The sequence below is a fragment of the Myotis brandtii genome, unplaced genomic scaffold (assembly GCF_000412655.1).
Source record: "Myotis brandtii unplaced genomic scaffold, ASM41265v1 scaffold115, whole genome shotgun sequence".
NCBI lineage: Eukaryota > Metazoa > Chordata > Mammalia > Chiroptera > Vespertilionidae > Myotis > Myotis brandtii.
This window is the reverse complement of record NW_005353967.1, coordinates 16683432-16701639: the sequence shown is the minus strand read 5'-3', so window position 1 is coordinate 16701639 and position 18208 is coordinate 16683432. Positions and strand designations below refer to the sequence as shown.

Sequence of the window (18208 nt, the reverse complement as noted above, 5' to 3'; positions counted from 1 at the left end):
GAGGGGAAGGGGCGAAATAGGTTGACTGGTTTTGACCCATTACTGCTGTCAACAGAAAGTAAAGTCCCACTTTTACATTAAACTTTCTTAATGCAATGTTTGCATACTGAATGTTTTCAAAGCATTAAGCTACTCACCTTAGTAAACCAGAATTGACTCTTGAAAACAGCCCTACTCAAGTTTTTTAACTGCTCTCAAACGAGAGTCAGGCATATAGTAGATCATTTACTGAATGAATAAAATTACTTCATGTGGAAAATGAAGATCCTAATAAGCCATTTTTAAAAGTGAAGATTCACTGACAACGTAATGGAAATTCTTTTTCATCTCAAATCTCTTATGAAACTGAAGACAAGATTTTGATGATAGTGGAAAAGTCCTAAGCAATCCTTTAAAATTTAAAATAACAAAAACAATCTTAAAATGTCTTTCAAGCTACACTAGTATTTTATAACAATTGAGGAATTTCAGGAAACTAATGTACTTTATCTAGTTTAATACAGGAACTAATATTTAAGCCACTGCACTCTTGCAAGGGACTTACCATTGGCCTAATGAACCTTTCATATTTAGGTGGTTTTCGAGTAAAGCCATCTCCAACAAAGCAGACCTTAGTAACCATCCTCTTCCATGCTTTTTTCTTTCTCTTTCCTGTTCGAATAACTTTTAATACCTCTGTTTCTCCCTGGGCACGAACTTTGGGCAGAGGGACTTCCCATTTTCCCTAAAAATAGACCACAGTTAAAATTTACATCGTTAGTAAAAGACAATGGGAATAAGAAGTCACGCACGTTTTAGTTGTACAAAGCCATACTTCACTTTTTTCCTTAACCAACAAGATCATGGCTCCAATGTTTTCTAGAGGTCTGCACTGTTTCCTCACAAACCCCCGAATAATTGAAACTAATTTACATATCATAGGTACATTATTAAATAAAATGGTTTGCTTAAGCTAAAAATCTTAAAGCTTTGTTATGGATGAAAAATACCACCTGTACTAAGGCAATGACTTCTTAGGCAGTATATGTGCTTATTACTAAAAGTGTAAAACTGGAAGACTGTCTTTTAACATATCTTTGTATTTCTACCTCAAATGGATTTTTAGAATGCATTACTAGACAAAATCATCACCAGATATTTTGTACTTCCCTAGAATGCACATTAAATTCTGTGAAAAAACTGAAGAAGTGCAAGACAGTAGGAAGAATTCTGGACTTATTACTAACGCAAAGGTCCGAGAGGTTACTCTATCAATTCATAGACACCTGACCATGCAGATGATTTACAATCTCCCAGACTCCAATCTCTTCATCTGTAAAATACGGAGGGGTTAGCTAGATAGTCTCTAAAGTTTCTTTCGGTGCTAAAGTTCTACCATTCTCATTTTGGATAATTACATAACAAAAAACCCACAGTAACATCTTAAAAATGAAATTTGGAGATTGTTAAAGTTCTTTAAATATAGTTACCACATAGCCTACTGCTTCCTGGATTTCTATTGATCTAACACCAGGTGTGTCAATAGTATCTATGCCTTTTTCTCCATTTTTAGCAGAATTTAACACTAATCACAATCCAGAAAAAATTTTTAAGAACTGCTGAATTTTTATTTGTGTTCAATCACTTGGGGATGTTTCTCACTATCCAACCTTTTTTTTATAAATATATTTTTATTGATTTCAGAGAGGAAGGGAGGAGAAACAGAAACATCAATGATGAGAGAGAATCACTAATCAGCTGCCTCCTGCACGCCCCTCACTGGGGATCGAGCCTGCAACCCAGGTATGTGCCCCTGACTGGAATCGAACCCGGGACCCTTCAGTCCACAGGCCAGTGCTCTATCCATTGAGCCAAACCAGCTAGGGCTCCACTATCTAAGTTTTAAATCAATTTTGACACACTGCACGGCAGCATAAACAAGCAACAGTTGTCTCCTTCTCCACAAAAGCACAGTATTAGGAGCTGTCAAGTTTAGGAAGCTGTTAAAATACTAAATTTGAGATTCACTGCTTACTCACTTGTTTTTAAGTAATTTTTTAAAAACTAAAGATTTGTTGTTTTCTAATAAATTTTCAAGAAAACTAATACTAAAATGTGCTTGCTGGCTGATGAGAAAGCAATTATATTACTTAAACATTTTACACAAAATGAAATTTACAAAGACTTCAACATTTAAGTGAGAATAGTTGGACTTCATGTTTCCAATTAAACTAAAAAAACAAATCAAGCCCCTCAAATTTGATTTTAATTCTCCTGAACAAAAAAAAGGAAAGACTTAATTTTTTATTGCTTACCGCTTTTTCTTTTCGTTTTTGTTTAATCATATTGGAAAGTACTTTAGCTCGGGACTGTCCCTCTCTGTCCAGTAGATATGCAGGTACTGCTCCTTGTGGAGTCTTTTCATCATTCTTTTGTTTGGTGTTTCGTTTTTCATGCATCTTGATACTACCAAAAAGGGAAAAGATTCAAGATTACCATTTTTAATAACTTACTCAAAAGATGTTAACTTGCTACAACAAACGATCACTTACGTTTTTTTCATTTGTGTTTTCTCAGCATGGTGCTGTTTATGGTAGAGCTTAGCCTTCAGACCAATCATCTTTTTCGCCTTCTTTGAACGTTCGTGAGCTTCTCGACCTTCCTTCTTTCTCTTTTTCTCATGGTAATCCAAACGGTATCCATAGCGCTTCCGGTGTAACTCAATATACTCGTTTTGTGGCTATAATGATACAAGAAATGTTAACTTTAATTTCTTTTGAGCAACATATGAGATATAGAAGATTCTATCTCACCCAAATGTTCTCTTCCTTAAATAACACTTGCAGTATTGTCTATTAACATGATATATGTTAAATAAATTTTGATCCTAGATTATATGAGGCATCAGGATATACAGCTAATAATCTCAGTGAAAGTTACTGTTCACTGAAGGGAACTGCCCAAAATCCACTTAACTATACCAAAGGGATGACCTGATTCAGGAGCTCACACAGTCGTCAGTTTTGACAAACTATACAGTTGTTTAAGCACCAAAATCAAGATAGAAAATATTTCCAACCCCCAGAAAGTTGCCTTGTGCCACTTGGCGGTCATTCCTCTTTTACTGCCTTCAATCTGGTTTCTTTTGCTCTAGTTTTGCCTTTCCCAGAATGAAATGCAAATGGAATCTACAATATCTACCTGTTGCATCTCGCTTCTTTCACTTAGCATAAGGCTTTGGAGATCCCCCACATGTTGCAGGTATTAGCACTTCCTTTTCTTCGCTGCCAAGTAGTATCCATTGTAAGGACAGACCACCATTTGTTTATCCATGGACCAGTGATGGATACCTGTTTCCTCCTAGTTTTTAGCGAATAAACATGCATATACCTCTTTGGACGTATGTCCAATGTTCTGAAGTGGCTGTACTATTTTGCATTTCACCAGCAATGTCTGAGATCCCCTTTGCTTTTTAACTGCTTATTTTATATGCCAATTCTGTTTAAATATGAAGCCCCAGTCCATTTGGATTTTAATACTGCAAAAATAAAATAATGACACAAAGCCAACTCCACGGAGAATAATGCTAAGTAGCAAGGTACTACGCATCAGGTGTGGTGTTTTCAACTGCTAGCACATAAACTGCAGCAACCAGGTGCAAGGTACGTGGAATTTATGTTGCACAGAAACAGATCACAGCTGTAGTAGGACCTGGCAGCCAGGCGTGGCTGTGAGCCGGCCAGTGCCAAGGCATGCCCTCAGCTTCCTCAGCAGTGAAATGAGGTGGCGGCGGGGTTCATGCCTACAGCATAGTTATCGCTAGGTTCTGGCACCGACGGCCCCGCAACATGTGGTGAAACCAGGAATTTAACAGAGTGAATCCCGTCTTGCTCGCAAGCTTGTGCTCTGACAAATACCCCATTCTGTGTCCCCAGTGTTAAGGTTTCTTTTCATCCCACGGAGCCGACCCCTCGAGGTCTATCTATTCTACCCTCATTCCCTCCAGCTGAACCTCACTTCCGCCTACCACCTCTGACCCCAGCCCCAGCGCCCCGGGGACCCTAGACCCCACCATCTCTGACGCCCCACGTAGCGAGCGCCCGAGGCCACCTCCTCACCATGGTGACGGCCGCCGGGCCGCCGGGTGCAGTCCCCCGGGCGCGAAGAAGCTCTCAATTCTCGGGTCTCAGAGACTCGCGAACCACCTCTTCGCAACTCGCGACAGGAAAGGGACACTTCTAACACGACCGACTCCAGCGAAAGCTCGACGCATTCGTTCCGAGTTCTGTTCTCCGCCTTTAGCGAGAAGAGCGGAAGTTGTTGGTCGGGGGCGTTTGAGTGTTGCACCACCGGAAGTAGTGTGCTGCAGTTGGCGGGGCAGTGGGGGCAGAAGCGAGAGGATATAGGTTCGGTTCTAGAGGCACCACGGCGTTCCCCGAGGTAGGCGGACGCTGCGACTTGCGGTCTGTGCAGACTTTTGCGCGGCCCGGACTCCCGCTCACAACAGCCTGGAGGGAAAACGCTGGCCTCCGGGATGCGCCTGAATGCCAGGTGGGTACCGAACCGCTCGGCGCGACTCCGCGTGCCTAAGACCTTGCCCGCCTGGGGCACCGCTGACCTTCAAGGATGCAACAGCCCTTCTTATACCATCAGGTGTTAAACAGCTTTTAGTGAGCACTGAAGCATTCTCCAATCTAAGGATGAATAACTCAGTGGTTAACCCTGGTAAGATACCATGCTTCTGCCCACGGGGAAGAAGAAAACCACCGAGGTGCCGTAAGTGGCTATAGGTTAGAAAAACGAGGCATTGTGCCAGGCACTGCTGGTAGAAGAGCCCTGCTTTTGGGGTACTCACAGTAGTGGAGAGAACGTGTAAATATCCTATTTGTTATGAGTAAATATAAACTCCAAGTGTTATAAAAACACCGAGAAGGTAGTATTAAAACTTTGTAGGGAATTAGGAAAGGCTTCCAAGGAGCTTGGAGGTTGAGTAGGAATTTGCCGGGGAGGGGCTTTGGGAACTCCAGGACGCTGTCAGGCGGCGGCGACCTTACGGGTGTAAAGGTGGCAGAGCAGGCGCGGCTGGGGAATTCTGGTACAGCTCCCCAGTATAGCAGGGAATAGGAGAGTGCAGAGCTGTGAAGGGAGCTGGGGTAGATTTATGATAAAAACCTTAAGGAAGGAAGTGACAAGATGTGGTTTATTTGAAGGTATGTGTTAATGGATTAAAATAGCATTTCCCACTTTCGCGATTTGAGGACTACCTTGTAAGACTGGTCATAGATGAATGTCACCTGTGTTATTTACTTAATATTTTACTATGTTATATTATTTACTTAACATATCCCCATAAATTGTTTTATGTAAATTAATTTAACTTCATCACATCACCTTAAACAACACTGTCTATAAAATCACAGGATTTGTTGGCTATTTTTTCTAATTATTTAGTAAACAATTTTTTTAATTTTTATTTTTTGGTCTATAACCTAAAATAATGATGGGCATTCTCTTTGGGAAACACGGTGTTGGAATAAGTGTCTCAAAATTTTTGGTCTATTGGAACCCTTCACACTCTTAAAAATGATTCAGAACTCCAGAGAGGTTTGTTTATATGGGTTATAATTGATATTCAAATATTAGAAATTAAAGCAAAACGTCAAAATATTTTAGTCACTCATTAAAAAGTTATACGTCCGTTAAATGTTAATGTAAGTAATAAGTTTTATGAAAAATGCCCATTTTCCTAAACAAAAATAGTTTGAAGAGTCTTTTACTTTGGTTTACAATTTTGTAAGTCTCTTTAATGCAGTGGTTGTCAACCTTGGCTGCACATTAGAATCACCTGGGAATCTTTTTAAAATCCTGATTTCTGGGCCTCATCCTACGGAAATTCTGTTTCTTTGTTACTAATGTTGTGGCCCCACCCCAAAACAAAGAAATAGAATTTCCGGAGGATGAGGCCCAGAAATCAGGATTTTAAAAAGATTCCCAGGTGATTCTAATGTGCAGCCAAGGTTGACAACCACTGCTTTAATGTCTGATTTAGTAGAAAACAGCTGGCATCTCATTCCTGCTTCTGTATTTATGTTACTATATATCTTTTTAAAAAATTTTTGGGTGAAGTGTAAGAAGATTCAGCCTTATACATACATGTATATATGATTGGGAAAGGAAAGATTATTTTAATTATCTTTTCAGAAAATTGTGGACGCTGTAGTAGGCTTTGACAAGTGATAGTTTCTTAAAGGTTAGTTGCCATGTGAAAGCAAATCATACTAGTGAACTTTTTCTGTTCTGTTATGTTAGAATCCATTGTTCTATTTTAGAAGAGATCTAACATGCATGATTTTGCAAACATCTTGCACTTTGACGTTAGAAATGAAGAAGAGGGAGTGGATTTAAGATATATTTAGGAAGTAAAATCAAAAGGATTTGGTGACTTCCTGAATATGGATAGTGAATATTTCTGTCTTAAGATACAGAAAAAAGCAAATTTAAGAGGAATAATAGTCTTTTGACATGGCTTCTTACATAATATTGGGCACACTGGTTTAACCCTATCTGTTTTTGTCTCTCCATCCAATCAAATGTTTCCATGCATTTCTCATAGCTTTGATAGTGTACTCGAAACATAGAGAACATTTACTAAAACATATTTAGTAAATGTTTTAAAACTAAATATGCTTAGTTTCTGTAATTATAGAAGAGGACTTGATTTTGTATTTTTTTTATATATTTATGGTAGAAAAAATCAGAATATACGGATAAATAAAAAAAAGTTATATTACCAATGAGAAATTACCAACATGTAGGTAGATGTTTAACCTTTCTATACTTAATTCTATACATTTTACATAAAAATTTTGGTTGGTATGATATATTTTTATAATTTCAATAAATCTTTTTCTATACTATCTATATATTTTGTTGAAGAATTAAAAACATGTTGAAAAGAACAAGCAACATTTTAAGCTTGGAACTGTATTCCTCATGTTTAGTCAGAATTTCCATTTTCTGAAAAATGCATTGTTTTTGATAGCTAAAAATATTGTTCCTACTTTTTAAAAGTAATACATTTTTACCACATATCTACATATGCCTTACTTACATATGTATTACTGACATGGAATATGTAAACTTAGTTTTATAATCTTGTACATTTCTTTTTCAGAGGATAACAGTTTAGAGGGCCAAGATGTTGTCCAACTTGAGGATATTTGCAGTGAATCATAAGAAAATATCCAGCTTGCCCATTTGTGTAAGTTTTTCTTGTAAAATTAAATATACTTCATTTACTTTATTTCCCAAAGGAGATATATCTATATCTATATCTATCTATCTATCTATCTATCTATCTATATATTTATTTATCTTTTTACAGGTATGGGAGAACCTGTAACCAAGAAGAAGCATGCCTTATCATTAGTTTATAAATTCATTTTACTGCTTTAAAATCACCTTTGCAGCATTTTGAAGAATATCTATTTCTGTATTCCATTTTGAGGTCATTAGTGGCCCAAACAATTACAGTTTTTCTCCAGTGTTTTCATTGCTAATGCTTTCAGACTACACACACTGTCTTACCTTGATCATTACCTTGGTGAAAAAAAATTTTTTTTTTTTATATATTTTATTGATTTTTTACAGAGAGGGAGGGAGAGAGATAGAGAGCCAGAAACATCGATGAGAGAGAAACATCGACCAGCCGCCCCCTGCACATCTCCCACTGGGGATGTGCCCACAACCCAGGCACATGCCCTTGACCGGAATCGAACCCGGGACCCCTCAGTCCGCAGGCTGACGCTCCATCCACTGAGCCAAACCGGTTTCGGCCACCTTGGTGAAAATTTTAATAGCTTTGAGTTTCTTCATTACTTTTAAAATATTTTCTTAGGATAATAGTGCTTTATTGCTAGAAACTTGGTAACTAATGAAGAAATAATATAGAAGGCACAAGCTTTTATATTCCATGATGATATAAAAGGCAGTTTGTGGCAGCCCCAAATCATTACATACTCTTAACTGTAACAATTCCAAATACATTGTCAGCCATTAAATGTGTATCTAGTGGTCCTATAAATTGGGATGGAGAATATTCAGTATCTATGTGGGACCATTCGAAGATACCTGGGCAACTTTTTAAAATGCCAGCCCCTTCTTCCCCCACCCCAATGTTTTTTTGTTTGTTTGTTTTTCAATTGATTTCAGAGAGGAAGGGAGAGGGAGAGAGTGATAGAAATATCAATGATGAGAGAGGATCCTGCACACTCCCCCACAACTGGTGATGGAGCCTGCAACCCGGGCATGTGCCCTTGACCGGAATCGAACCTGGGACCCTTCAGTCCACAGGCAGACGCTCTATCCACTGAACGAAACCTAGGGCCCAAATGTTTTTTAAAAACTTTCCAGGTGATTCTAATGTGTAGGCACTCTTTTAAATCCTGAAAACACCCAATAGTTTTAGAGTTCATGACCCCCACCAGCTCTTTGCAGTTGAAGGAGTAGCCAGGGTGAGAGACCTTTTTAACATTAATGAGTCTCTGGAAACTTCAGGATCTTGGTTCTCAAACTGTAGCTATCAGCATCACCTGGAGAGCTTGTTATAACACCGATTGTTCTGCCCCATCTCCACAGCATCTGGTTCCCTTGTTTGGAGTGGGTCCGGAGAGCTTGTCTTTCTGTCAAGTTCTCTGTGATGATAATACTGCAAGTCTAGGAGAACTGGTGTCTAAGGTCAGCTTAAAATAGCAAACTAGTATTAATTTTATTCTTTGTCTTTCCTGTAGTATAATTTGGGTTGTCACTTTTAAAAAGAATTGGAGTTAATAAATTGGGACTGCTTTAAGGAGATTTAAAGTATTTTGTCCTCTGACAAAGCATAGTTACAATGTTAAAACTACTGTAATGAGTCATGCTAACAAAGTTAATGTTGTTTCTTTTTCTCCTCACTAGAATATGTATTGCTCTAGAATGAGAGCAAGTTTAAAAAGAATAAAGCCACTTGTGGCTCTTGGAAGAAGTTACAGTTCCCTGCCAGGTAATACTGTTAGATTCTTCTCATTTTACTTACATTGCTTGCTTGCTTCTCTCTACCTCTTCCCTCTTCTTCTCCTTCCTTCCCTCCTTCTCTCCTTGACCCCTCCTCGTCCTCTCTCCCTTTCCTCCTCTTCCTTCTCCTTCTTTCTCCTCCCCTTCCCCAGTCTCTCTCTCATTTGTAAGCGTCTCCCTTATTAGGGGGCTCCAACCATTTTGGAAATAGTGGCTCCTTTTACTTCTTGGCTATTGAGATTATTAGGAGTAGGGAGTATTCTGATAGATGTCAGGAGGGAACACCAATAGACATTCATGCTCCTCATCTGCTGGTCATCCTTATAAGCTGAATGAAGGGAAGGGTTGAGTCAGCTTAAGTAGCTGGCTTAAAAGTTTAGCAGGTGAGTCTACTTGTAGAGTGCTCTTGCTGAAAATTGATTTTCTAGTACATTTCTGGTTTTTATACAAAAGTATTTTCTGTCAATAGAGCTTTACCAGAATAATTTATTTTGAAGGTTCTTGAGAAGTAGTTTGGTTAACTCTCTATCTGGGATAGTTTAGGGTAGCTAATAGGCTATTAAAAGCTGGGAGCCTGATACAACTTAACAAAAGGAAGATAAACAATCCATTCAAAAAAGGGCAAAGGACCTAAATAGACACTTTTTGAAAGAGGCCAAGAAACATATGAGAACATGCTCAAACTCACTAATCATCTGAGAAATGCAAATCAAAATAACAATGAGGTACCATCTCACCCCTGTCAGAATGGCTATCATCAACAAATCAACAAATGACAAGTGCTGGAGAGGATGTAGAGAAAAAGGAACCCTTGTGCACTGCTGGTGGGAATGCAGACTGGTGCAGCCACTGTGGAAAACAGTATGGAGATTCCTCAAAAAATTAAAAATGGAACTCCCATTTGACCCAATAACCCCACTTCTAGGAATATATCCCAAGAAATCAGAAACATCAATCAGAAAGGATATATGCACCCCTATGTTCATAGCAGCACAATTCACCATAGCTAAGATTTGGAAACAGCCTAAGTGCCCATCAACAGATGAGTGGATTAGAAAACTGTGGTACATCTACACAATGGAATACTACGCTGCGATAAAAAAGAAGGAACTCTTACCATTTGCAGTAGCATGGATGGACCTGGAGAGCATTATGCTAAGTGAAATAAGCCAGTCAGAGAAAGATAAATGTCACATGATTTCACTCATTTGTGGAATATAATGAACAACATAAACTGATGAACAAAAATAGAGCCAGAGAAAAAAATATTTTAGAATATAATAGAAGTAATCCTGTTATTTGCAGATTTTTAATATTGCCTACAACTTTCGTGATATACTGTGTGTGTACAGTCTCAGTAATATTATATTTAAAATCATTTTTCTTAAAATATTAATGTTTATTGCATATAAATGGCTAATTATTTTGTATCTACAATCTGGTAATAGATTTATTTTGTATGTTGAAAATAAAATAAAAATTCTATGAAAAAAATTAAAAATAGAAAAAATAAAAGCTGGGAGCCCAAGGAACTGACTGCTCCCAATTCTGAATGTTCTTCTTGTGTTTGATGTAAGCAAGCATATGGGAGACTTGATGAAACTAGTTTCATTCTTTTGTTCTCATTACCCATCTTTGTCACGTGAGAAAAATAGAGTAAAAATACTGATTGTCTTTGTGACTTGTAAGGGCATGTGAATTTAATGGCCTGCATTATTGGTGTGAATCTAAGTTGTTGTATTTTGCTCATGCAAAATTATCTGTAGCAATACAGATTATCTTTCCATCTTCAAATCTCCATGAGGTTTCCAAAATATAATACAATTCTTATTATAGAAATTTGGGGAAACTGTTTTAAACAGCAGGAAGGTCTAGATTACATTTATAAATGTAAGTGCATTGTTGTTTTAATGTTATCAATAAAATATAATAATATTTTGTAAATTGATTTTCTGGTACATTTCTGGTTAACATAGAGTTAAACAGAGTAAGTCATTATGGACTTTTTTATTCCAGAAATGCTACTTGGCCTTTTAGAAGTGTTAGATTATTATAGCTTCTGTTCAGTAGCACCTCCCAGCCTGACTCTAAAGGTATTTTGTCCTTGGGATTGCTGAAGGAAGGTAGTTCCAAGTTGTACAGAAATTCATCATCAGCTGTTATGAGGAGTGCTTATCTTTTCAAGTCTTGACAATGCAGGCTTATAGGACTGCATTTTATATTTTTCTTTAGTTCAAGATATACTGCCTTAAGATAATTTTTATGAGCATTAATTCTTAATCTACAGCTCTATTATGGAATTGTAGGTATGGCAGAGATTGGGGTAAATCTATATTTTTCGAAGGATGTGATTTAGAAATTGATGTTTAAAAACTTTATGTTGTTTTATTGCATATATAGCCTTTCTTTAGAAATTTCAGGAAAATAATTTTTAGGTAAATGAGACTTCTATTTAGCTTAAATTTTACTTTAATTAGAATTACAGTATTTGCTTAAAATTACTTTAATTTCTTTCATCTGTAAATTAAAGGAAAATTTCCTAAACAGTTTAATTTTAAACCTTTTTTTTATTAGGTTTAATAGGAAATGATATCAAATCTCTTCGTTCCATCATCAATCCTCCTATAGCTAAGTAAGTATTGTCTTTTCATTGATATTGTCTTTTCCATAGGCTACCATGAAAAGTTACAGGTTTTTCTCATGGGCTTAATCAGCATTGTTAGTAAATGCTCTCATTTCTGTTACTTTTGCCCTACCTTATTATAAGTACATGTCATGTATCTTAGAAGCTATTTTCACAATTGAAAGGAAAAAAAATTTAATGTAGGAAGAGCACACTTTTCATAGAAATAAATATAAGATATTTATAAGATTGTAGTTAGTTCTTTTGACACTTATTTTGTCAGAATACTGTGGTCGTGATATATTTTCTAGTTTTTACACCAGCTTCAAAATTTGCACAGCATATTTGGGTTTTACAGTTTTAGTAATGTCCACCTGATAACACATGTCTTTTTTTTTCTTCCTTTTAAACAGAATCCGTAATATTGGAATTATGGCTCATATTGATGCAGGCAAAACTACCACCACAGAAAGAATATTGTACTATTCTGGATACACAAGATCACTGGGAGGTTAGAATGGATTCCTCCTCTCCCTATCCCCCATTAGCAAAAACATCATTGGAAAATATTTTGATTAAGAAGTCAACCCAGAGATCTTGAGTATGGCATGGAGGCACTATTATCTAAACCACAGCATACAAATAAGGTAGTTGCTACACCCACAAAAGGGTCTTTCTAGGTTCAACTAAATATTCAGACTCATGAGACTGTCTTAGGCCACAGTGTGGGCTACTGGCCTATTCAAGCTGTAGGGCAGAAACCATAACTTACCAGCAGAACAGCAAAAGGTGTTTCTTTTGTAAGAGTTCTAAAAGCAGCCTACATGGATATCTGGGAACTGTCGTCTTTGGCCAACAGTGATTGCTTAATTGCAAGGTAACAAGATTCATAGGAGCCACTCTGGCTTAGAAGACGTATGCCCTCTAGAAATGAATCTCTCTTCTTACAGCTCCCTGGACTACCTTCAGGGTTTCCCACAAGGGACATGCCATGACCTACTCAGGGAAACCTAAAACTATGTATCTCCATCAGGTATATGTAATTCATTTATAGTTCTTCCAATTCAGGTGTAGCTTACCAATCAAAATTTTTCCAAAAAGTTGTGTGCCTAGCTACATAGTTGACATACTTCTGTTTTCTAGAAGAAAAGAACCAAAAAGTTAACCAGAGGTCAAATTATCATGCAGAGAAATAAAGGATTTTGTTAATTTTCACTCCACAGTAGTAGTAGTCTTTACCTAAGTTTTGGACTTATTTTTTAATTATAACATGTCAAAAACTGTTGTTCTTGATCAGGCATTCACATTTCAAACCCCATGTAGCTTTTTTTGTTTTTAAATAACCATGCCCTTACTCCACTCTGGAAATTAAGCTTCAACAAGTCTGGTATGGCCTGGATGTTCAGCAAGCCTGAGGTATGATGCTTGGATGGTGTATTTGACTCATACACATTTATGATTGTTACGTTTCTCTGATGAATCAACCCTTTTATCATTATGAGGTGCCTTTCTTTATTACTGGTAAAACAATTTGTTTTGAAATTTACACTGGAGGTCATCAGGTCCATAATACGGGAAGTGGAAATGAGTATCTTTTTCCAAAGCTCTGCGGTGATTTTGAAGTACACTGTATTGGGAGCCATTTCTCTGGATTCTTGTAATCTTTTCTCAGAGTGCATTTCAAATGAAGATTCTAATCCTCCTCAGTGTTCTTCTCCCACTGAGCCAAACCGTCAGGGTGGTTTGTCAATTTTATTCATCTTTTCAAAGAACCAGCTCTTTACTGCATCAATATTTCTATTATCTTTTTGTTCTCTGTTTCATTTACTTCTCTAGTTTTTATTATTTCCTTCCTTCTGACATTGGGCTTTTTTTTTTTTTTTTTTTTACATTGGGTTTTGTTGTTCTTTTTCTAGTTCTTTTAGGTGAAATGTTAGTGGGGCTCTGGTGATGGCCGAGTCCACCATTCTTGTGTGTTGTTTGTGGAGCGGGGTGGGTAGTGCTCTGGTGTGTTCTGAAGCTGGCCACCAGATGTGTTGGTTCTTGAAGCTCTTGGGAGAGACTTTGGTGCTGGACAAGGGCAGCTGCAGTTTGTGCCCAGGTTGGATCTACCTGGTAGGAGCTACAAACTAATCTGTGGTTGGTTGGCATTTATGCTAGGCTTAGAGGCATTTTGGAGAGGCTGTGATGTGAACCTAGGCTGTCTGCCATAGTCTGGGCTTAAGTCTGGGCTTGGGGCCCTTTGGTGGCACTACGATGTGAGCTGAGGCCAGCTGCCACTTGTGCTGGGCTGTGGTCACTTAGTTGAAGCTGTGTTCCAAAGCAAGACTGGTCACTGTTTATGCCAGACTGTGGTCACCGGATGGGAATTACAATGCAAGCTGAGGACAGTCACCATTTGTGCCGGGCTTGGGGCCACCTAACCAGAGGTTTAAGGCACACCAAGGCCAGCTGCTGCTTGTTTGGGTTTTTGGACCTTCGAGAGATTTTAGGAAATTCTGCAGGTCGAACCAAGGCAGAACCACTTGTTTAAAAAAGCTGCTGGAAGAGGTTTGGTTGGGTGCACCAGTTGGGTGAGTCAGGTCTCAGGTAATCACCAAGGCAGGGCAAGCCGTGGTAGCCAGGTTGATGGAGAGCACAGATACAGTTCCTGCCTGCTCTATACCTGCTGGTTGGGGGTGGGCTCAACAAAGAAACAGTGCGCCTGCCAGTGCTTGCATCTCCAAGAGCTTTCCAGACCCCTGCTCCTTCAGCCCTCACCCTAAAGCTAGCCAATTCAGTTCCTCCCAGGCGTTCCTGATGCTTTTCCAGCTGCTGCCCCTGTGTTGGAGCCCAGGGCAGATGAGTTTGGAGTGAGTGAGTGAGTGGAAGTGGGCCCTTCAAGAGGACGCCTAGGTCTCCAGCTGTCCTCCATCTCACTCGGACACAGTCCCTGCTGGTTTTCACAGCTGTATGTGATGGGGACCCTTATTGCTGGCACTGGAGCCCTGGGCTGGGGAGTCGTGTTCAGCTGGGATTCCTTGCTTCTCAGGGGAAACCACTTTGGGTGTGGGACCTGCCCATTCTGTGTCTTTCCCCACCCACTAGTCTCAACATGGCTTTATATCCTTAGTTATAGGACTTCTCAATGATGGTTGTTCTAGAATTTAATTGTAATTTTGATGTCATGGAAAGAGGCAAACAGAGTATTTACCTACACTGCCATCTTGACTGGAAGTCCTTTTTTTCATTTATTTTACTGTATAAATTTAATCAGGATAAAATATATGTTAAGAATTTTAGGGCAGGGGTTTGGGGTGCTGGGTGAAAAAGGTGAGGGGATTAAGAAGTACAAATTGGTACTTACAGAATAGTCACAGGATGTAAAGTACAGCATAGGGAATGTACCAGTAATATTGCAATGACTATGTATGGTGCCAGGTGGTACTGGAAATAACGAGGGGGACACTTTGTGAAGTATATGATTGTCTAATCACTATGCTGTACACCTGAAACCAATACAAAAATAATATTGAATATAACTATAATTTAAAATTAATTTTAATTAATTAATTAATTTATTTATTATACTGCAGATTACTTTTCGGTTATCAGGATGAACTTTATTCATGACTTTATGCTATAGAAGTTCTACCAAGACTTTATTTGGATTTGTATAAATAAATTCCTCCCATCCAACCCCACCCCCCTTTTTTGAAAATTTAGTAATAAGAAGGGTTTATAAAGGATCACTTGGGAGGAATTTTTCTCTACAGTGTTCCATTTACTTAACACTTACTGAGCTAGGTACTTTATGTATATATAGTCTCGTTTCATTCTTGTAATACCCCAACAAGGTTGGCTTTATTAGCCTGATTTCACAAAATAGGTTAAGCCACTTGTTCAAGATCACAGAGGAGTAAGTGGTAAAGTTGGGATTTAAATCTGGGTCTGTCTGTGCTCTTTCATTGCACTGCTCTGCCTTGGGTCAAGAGGTCAGGTGTGAGCGACATCAGATAAAGAAAACTAAAAGTTAAAAGTTAAACTTAATGTTAAAAAGTAAAAAGTTAAAAAATAAAAGTTAAACTAGGAAAAAAAATGAAAGAAGTATATGGTTCAGTAAAATTAAAATATTTAGTATATTTTAATCCCAATTGTTACAGAAAAATTATTTTTATGGGAAAATTGCTAATCATGCTGAAAGATCTCTTTCTAGAATAAGGATTTGTTTAGAGAAGGATTAAGGCAGTGGTTCTCAATCTTCTGGCCCTTTAAATACAGTTCCTCATGTTGTGACCCAACCATAAAATTATTTTTGTTGCTACTTCATAACTGTAATGTTGCTACTGTTATGAATCGTAATGTAAATATCTGATATGCAGGATGGTCTTAGGCGACCCCTGTGAAAGGGGTCGCGACTCACAGGTTGAGAACCGCTGGATTAAGGACTCTAAATATTGAACCAAATATTTTATGAATAATTTTTAAAGCAAAATTAAATTGTTAGGTAGACATCAGGTACCAAGAAAATGCTCTTGCGGTTAAGCTTAAGTATGTCATCTTTTTCCTGGTTAGATGTTGATGATGGAGACACAGTGACAGATTTCATGGCTCAAGAGCGAGAAAGAGGCATTACTATTCAATCAGCTGCTGTTACGTTTGATTGGAAGGGGTACAGAGTCAATCTGATTGATACACCAGGTATGGTGCTGTTCTAGCAGTGATGCTGTATCATTTCAGGGTTTTGTTTGTGTATGTGTTTTCTTAAATTGTGGTAAAAAAAAACCCTATAAAATTTATCATCTTAACCATTTTTAAGTGTACGATTAAGTAGTGTTAAGTGTATTGATATTATTGTGAAACAGATCTTCAGAACTTTTTCATCTTTTTTTTTTTAATATATCTTATTGATTTTTCACAGAGAGGAAGGGAGAGGGATAGAGAGTTAGAAACATCGATGAGAGAGAAACATCGATCAGCTGCCTCCTGCACACTCCCCACTGGGGTTGTGCCCGCAACCAAGGTACATGCCCTTGACTGGAATCGAACCTGGGACCCTTGAGTCCGTAGGCCGATGCTCCATCCACTGAGCCAAACCGGTCAGGCAGAATTTTTTCATCTTGTAGAACTGAAACTCTGTACCCTTTAAACAATTATTCTTTTTTGTCTCCTACCACTCCTGGTAACCACCATTCTAATTCTATAGCTATGGAATTGACTACTTTACATACCTCATATTAGTAGAATCATACAATATTTGTTGTTTTGTGACTGGCTGACATCACTTAGCATAAAGTCCTTCAAGGTTCATTTATGCTGTGGCATATGATAGTATTTCCTTTCTTTTTAAGGCTGCATAGTATTCCATTGTACATAGATAACACATTTCATATATATACAAAATTTTGTATCTACCATTTATCCATCAGTGGACATAAAGGTTGCTGCCACCTCTTGGCTATTGTGAATAGTGCTGCTATGAACATAGGTGTGCAGATATCTTTTTTATACTCTCCTTTTGATTCTTTTAGATATATCCTCAAAGTGGGATTGCTGTTTGTTTGTTTTTGTTTTAAGGTTTTAAGTGTTACATGTTTCATCTCTTTCTTAGGTCATGTGGACTTTACCTTGGAGGTTGAGCGCTGCCTGAGGGTGCTCGATGGTGCAGTGGCTGTGTTTGATGCCTCTGCCGGTGTAGAGGTAAAAAATATGCCAAAGTAAAATAAAAATAGAACAGCACGATTTTTTTAAAAAGTAGAAGGTGTCAGATTTAGTTTACTATAACCCTTTATTTGGTAAGCTGATGTAAATCAAATTATAATTACAGGAAGTTGGAATTTAATATTGAGATGTGACTTCAGCTCTTTCATAAAAAGGAAAGTACGTTTGCCTTTCTATAGGAAATATCAAAGTTAGTGTTGAATTGTGAAAGGTCTGAGATTCTATCTTATTTTTATGCTAACAAGTTAGCCTGCCATAGTTTTATGGATTTTGGCAGAATATACAAGACTCCTGAGTTAGAGACAAAAGACTTTGTTAGTCACAGAAATAGCAATAGCCAGAATATCAGCACTTTCCTGTGCTGGTACCCCAAGCCCTAAGTCCCAGAGGGTGACCACAGGGAGTCAGGTGACAGCTGCACCACAGAGGAACCTGTGCTTAGAAAATGCAGCTATATTACAGTGAGCAGTAAGCACGCCTGCTCTTAGCTGGAGAGAGACATTCCTTCCAGGGTTGTAAGCAAACCTGTTTTTTGCTGTGGAGGGAGACACTGTTTCTATCTTTCTAATGTTCCTTATACAAACATCCTTGAAAATCTAGTTTAGAACAAAAACCGTCAGTGCCGCTCCTAACAAAAATGCAGAAATGTGAGAGGCCCATGAAGAATTGTCTCCCAAAAGTTAATATAAAACTTCTTGACTAAGTCTTGAAAATGGACTTAAATTATTGCTACTGGGATCAGTTAAGCTATCTTTAGCTGGTACCTCATTTGTCTTGTAATCTCAAGAATGGTTATATGTTGAATATAGAACTCACATTGGTTTTTCTAATCTTAAAATTACTAAAAATAGTATC

The 18208-nt window shown here is 38.0% G+C and overlaps 2 protein-coding genes across 8 annotated transcripts in view; one reads left to right on the top strand and one right to left on the bottom strand.

The window, feature by feature from the left end:
• NSA2 (NSA2 ribosome biogenesis homolog) overlaps positions 1–4217 on the bottom strand; it is a 6464-nt gene extending 2247 nt beyond the window's left edge. Inside the window, exons 1-4 of one of the 2 annotated variants that reach the window (XM_014549801.1) lie at positions 4098–4217; positions 2532–2719; positions 2295–2445; positions 545–724 (exon numbers count right to left, since the gene is read on the bottom strand). In XM_014549801.1, the coding sequence (XP_014405287.1) occupies positions 545–724; positions 2295–2445; positions 2532–2719; positions 4098–4100 (522 nt within the window). In that variant the 5' untranslated portion in view covers positions 4101–4217. The remainder of the gene's footprint in view (positions 1–544; positions 725–2294; positions 2446–2531; positions 2720–4097) is intronic. The other variant, XM_005858037.2, reaches the window with a different exon arrangement.
• A 106-nt stretch (positions 4218–4323) lies between these two features.
• Positions 4324–18208, top strand: part of GFM2 (G elongation factor, mitochondrial 2) — a 39323-nt gene continuing 25438 nt past the window's right edge. Inside the window, exons 1-7 of one of the 6 annotated variants that reach the window (XM_014549758.1) lie at positions 4324–4530; positions 7154–7240; positions 8935–9019; positions 11605–11662; positions 12067–12164; positions 16208–16333; positions 17244–17332. In XM_014549758.1, coding sequence (XP_014405244.1) covers positions 7178–7240; positions 8935–9019; positions 11605–11662; positions 12067–12164; positions 16208–16333; positions 17244–17332 — 519 coding nt within the window. In that variant the 5' untranslated portion in view covers positions 4324–4530; positions 7154–7177. The other 5 variants (XM_014549774.1, XM_014549770.1, XM_014549785.1 and 2 more) reach the window with 5 other exon arrangements.